The sequence below is a fragment of the Hordeum vulgare genome, chromosome 6H (assembly GCF_904849725.1).
Source record: "Hordeum vulgare subsp. vulgare chromosome 6H, MorexV3_pseudomolecules_assembly, whole genome shotgun sequence".
Classification (NCBI taxonomy): domain Eukaryota; kingdom Viridiplantae; phylum Streptophyta; class Magnoliopsida; order Poales; family Poaceae; genus Hordeum; species Hordeum vulgare.
In genome coordinates, this window is record NC_058523.1 from 150,739,385 (window position 1) to 150,744,089 (window position 4,705).

General features: G+C 44.1%; 1 protein-coding gene across 1 annotated transcript; it reads right to left on the minus strand.

Annotated features, from left to right (window-relative positions):
• Window positions 1-314: 314 nt before the first annotated feature.
• LOC123405237 (electron transfer flavoprotein subunit alpha, mitochondrial-like) lies at window positions 315-4,253 on the minus strand. Its single transcript, XM_045099004.1, has 6 exons — window positions 4,214-4,253; window positions 1,540-1,721; window positions 1,156-1,367; window positions 810-990; window positions 687-736; window positions 315-483 (listed from the first exon to the last, which is right to left on the minus strand). Exons 1-6 carry the CDS (start codon window positions 4,251-4,253, stop codon window positions 315-317), a joined length of 834 nt encoding a protein of 277 aa, XP_044954939.1.
• Between the last annotated feature and the right edge of the window lie 452 nt (window positions 4,254-4,705).

Sequence of the window (4,705 nt, forward strand, 5' to 3'; positions counted from 1 at the left end):
ATGCCTCCCAGGTGCGCCATTATGCCTCCCATGTGTGCCATTAGTATAGCTCACGGTGATGACCAGACATCGCAGAGTTAACATATTTATTGTGTGCTAATTCCTTCTACTTTTCTTTTCCTCTCCAACAATTAAAATAATAAGAGTTACAGAGTTACCAATCCATATAAACACCTCATGGTGCCAAACATCATAGGGCTTTATAGGTTTGTTACAGGCTACCACTGTTCAAAACTTCAGTATTGTGCAGAAGCACACATGCTACAAATAAGCTGAAAGAGTTGGTACACGAAACTGCTAAAATTGTGGTGAAATCAAGAAACTTCAAGAACCAGCCTCTGCGACGCAGCATAGAACCTCAAGATCTGGTCATCACCGTGGAACTGTAAACGAATCAACGGATCCTGGCTTAGCACGCCATCTGCCAAAAAATGGGGCCTTTCTAAGAAGCTCAAGCATCTGCTGGTACTCACAAGCCATATCCTGCAACAGAGATGAGACATCTTAAACCTTCACTTATTGTATTCACAATCATTGCTCACAAAGAATCAGAAATCATTTAATGTAATCTAGCTCTGTGGCTTCAACTCATTATCCATCTGAGTAATTAAAAACCGTACAGTATAGGATGAAATACCATAACAAGTCCATGGAAATGGAAACCTAGTACTAGCACTCAATCAAACCTTGCACTTCTATTGCAGAAGTCAGAATATTGTCTTAACAGATCCATGGTCTAAGAAAGGTAATGCAACATTAACAACAAAAACTCTGCAAGGCATAGAAGAGTGTTGATAATAGAAGAATACGGTGAGGGAACCACACAAACCTTCACTGAGGAAAGAGAGATCAACCTGGGTTATGGGCGCAACTTTAGTTTCTGACATTGACTCAGTAGCTGGAGAAAATGATGTTGATCTAATACTCATCATACAAGGAGACTCCCCGGTATATCGTACCAAGCAGAGTGCATTTCCAGCATAAATTGGCCTGAAGAAAAGAGTGTCTTATCTTAATCATCAAAAGTTTAATTGCCGATGGGTTATAGCATCGAGTTGTCTATGTTAAACACCAAAGAGATGGTGATTACCCTATGAATACCCCGAATTCTCCATGAATCACCGATAACAATGCAAAAACATTGGACTGTCGTACCTCACAAAGACCCGTGGTTCAGATATGGCAGTGACGTCCGTGACAGGGGAGACATCTAGAAGAACCGCTGCACGTGGAAGCAAATTCTTCCCGAACGACGTCGACGAGGCTATCACATGAGAGTATCCACCTTTCTGCTGCACGGAGCGGAGCAACTTGGCCCAAGGCTCAGCTAAAGGATGCGCAAACACGTCTGAATCCGCAACAAGAACCTGCCACACAAGAGAGACAACTGATGAAGAAATGAACATGTGCTTCCATTCTCGCCAAGTTCTCTTTCACCCTTGCTGAACTGAAATGCAGAGCATGGCAAAAAAATAAAAGAGATGCAACTAATAGCATTATGTAGTTGAACGGGAGGTAGCCAGCAGCAAGTAACAATACCTCATTGACCAATGGGTGGCTAGACGCAGCATGCTGGGCAGCCTTGTGCAGCGTCGGTCCGGATCCACCGAGAAGAAGAGACACCTTGTTCTCTTTGGCGATGGCCTCGGCAGCCGCCAACGCGCTCAGGGAAGATGGCTTGACGAGCCCGCTTTCGTGCTCCGCTATGACAGTGTGCTCACCTAGCAAGCAGGACAGCAGCAGGGTCAAGGAGACCCAGGGGCAAACTAGCCTTCTTAGGTAATGATGGTGAGGCAAGACTGATGTTCAGTAATAATTCAGGAACACATGGAAGCCTGTAAAGAAAATTTCTTGATTGCTTCACCCAAGGATATATGGTAAGTCACAATTTACAAAGATCACCAACTGTGAACTGTCTGCATTCACAATTCCACATAGTACATAGTACATACAACATTTTAATGATGTTCATCATTCTTAGTCGGGATTGCTTCCGCGAAAAAGAAAGAAATTAGTAGAAGAAGTTTCGCAACAGACAGTATACAGTAGTATTACTACTTGGTAAACTTTTGGTGGATAAATCATCCCTCAAAAGAAAAACAAAGAAACCCAGATAATTCTGTCTGTGAATTTCATCGAATGACCCTGGGATAAATCGACTAGTGGCCAAGGGACGGAGGGAGGAGAAGACCTTGTTGTTGTAGGCGCGGGTCGTCGGGGATGATGCGGAAGTTGAAGGCGCGGCGGAGGCAGTCCTGTCTGGCGGCGGGATCCGCAATACTTTTAACAAAATTGTTTTGGAAATTTGGTTGGTTAGCATGTATGACTCTTATTTAACGTCCATGTATAATAAAATTATAAAATAGGGATATCTCACATTGGCTTTTTTGTTAATCATTGTACCTGACAAAGGATAAGTAATAGCCATGGACCCGAAACGCACACCCCTCACTGAATGGACGAACATGCACGAATGCCTCCAGAAGTAATTTCAATCATTATGGCACTACATCGGCAACTTCTCGTTCATTTCCTGATAGCAATGAATTAATATAGAACTCCTTTATTCATTTCTTTTTCTTGACAGGGCTTGGAAACGGTTCATCGTCAAGGCTCGGGGTGATTGGAAGCCAGAGCTTACATTTAAACAAATAGATGCAAGTAACTACTAGCTAGATTCACGCATCTCTTTATTCTAGTTTCAATACCATTATAATTCTTGATTATGTTTTTGATTCAACTCTGTTCTCGTAAAGTGATTGAGGCAGGAACACGAGAACAATTTATCTGGATACTACGTTTGCGAGTTCATTCGCCCGACGACCCATGAGAAGGGCAAAACCCGGGACATAAAAAAAACGAAGTACGATAAACAATACTCACAGCTTTATTTTATTACCGTGAATTGTGTTCGGTTTCATTGATATATATATATATATATATATATATATATATATATATATATATTGACACATTCATTAAATTAGACCGAACGGTTGCGGAACGGTCTTCTATCATAAAAACGTGTACGAGCAATTCAAGAGAAAATTGCCGGATTCTTTGATGCAGAGGTCCTAGATCCCAAGGAAGAATAATATTGACATTCGATGACAATGATATAAAATGTTATAGTGTAAAAAAGATGCATATATGTGCATGTAACTCGTGTCTACATTTTGTAGTTAAGTACGTTCGACAAAAACACGACGAATGAGATGGTGTAATATATTCGTGACGATGTGCAATATAGTTGTTTATTTATTGTTGTGTATGTGCAATCCAATTTAGTGCAATTTTTTTTTAAAATGCCCAAAACAAATAAATGGAAAAATAGGGGGCAACAAAATAGCCCCATCTAATTTAGTGCAAAACCCTAAACCCAAAAATTGCTAAAAAAATGAAGAAATAGGCCCGGTTCGTAAATACGAACCGGGACTAATACCCCTCCCCCCTCGCTCCGAGCCCCGTCACGTGGAAGGCCATTAGTCCCGGTTCGTGGCCGAACCGGAGCTAACATTTGTCCCGGTTGATTAGTCCCGATTCACGAACCGGGACTAATGACCCAACCGAACCGGGACTAAATGCCCTTTTCCACTAGTGTGTCTATGATATATAAAAATCACAGTTCTTTTAAACTTGAAATTTGTAGTTTAATTTCTGAAAATACTTTTTGCATAAGTAATTATCATTTATATTTTTTTTCAATTGTGTTTGCCTTATTTTAGAAATAGCGTTTACGTACACTATTTATCTACGTACACTGTTCATCTATGGTCACTGTTCTATGTCTACGATGTGTCAAGTAGTCAAGAGCTAGCAACATAACTATGGACGCACGAACATGCGCCGTTGCTTAGCAGATTTAATTGTTGCAATAATATAATATAGCGTTTACGTACACTGTTTATCTACGTACACTGTTCATCTATAGTCAATGTTCTATGTCTGCGACGTATAAGTAGTCAAGAGCTAGCAACACAACTATGGACGCACGACATGCGCGCCGTTGCTTAGCAGCTTTCTCTACTCCTAAAAGGGCAGTTGGTAGCCGGATCTCACTCGGTTTTTTTCGTATCGTATTTTTTTCGTCATCCCTCCCATTGGGTTTTTTTCGTCTCGGTTTTTTTCATGCCCACAGCCCCTTCCTCCCGAGTCGCTCGCACGGGCGGCTTCGGAGAAGCCAAACCCTAGCCGGCCGCCACTTCGTGCCCACATCGCGCCCCCATCTCCTGCTCCGACGCCTCTGCCACCATCTCCTGCTCTGCCGCCGTCCCTACTGCTCGGATGCGCGCGTGTCCGGCCGCCGCCAGTGCCGCCCCCCGGTGCGCGTGTCCGTCGCGACCATGGAGTCCGACGCCCCGCCCCCATCTCCTGCTAGGGTTCCGCCTGCCGCCGCTTCACTGCCACAAGCGCTCCCTCTCTTCGAGGATCCACTTCCGGCGCACTCCTCTTCTTCTTTGTGGCCTAACTGTGTTCCATTCATCCACCCATCCACCTGCCCGCCAGGGTTTACACGGCAGCGCCGCCGCCGTCGTCGGCTGCCATTCATGCGGGCGCTGTGGGAAAGGCCGAATTAAAGCCGTGGTGTGAGGGCATCGGCGACGGGGCTGATGCGATGGATCTCCATGCGACGGACCTCTCGCCCACGTCTCCCCCTGTGCTTTTATCTTCTCTGAGTCAAAGTGCCTCCGTAAGAACACTTGTC

Bases quoted from the DNA above. Each gene is read 5' to 3' on its own strand.
- LOC123405237 (XM_045099004.1), bottom strand. From the start codon at position 4,253: ATGGTGGCAGAGGCGTCGGAGCAGGAGATGGGGGCGCGAT. The intron at 737-809 runs GTATTCTTCTAT...TACCTTTCTTAG, and splicing joins GTTTGTGTGGTTCCCTCACC to ACCATGGATCTGTTAAGACA. The intron at 484-686 runs GTTTGATTGAGT...TCTCTGTTGCAG, and splicing joins TTCTGCAATAGAAGTGCAAG to GATATGGCTTGTGAGTACCA.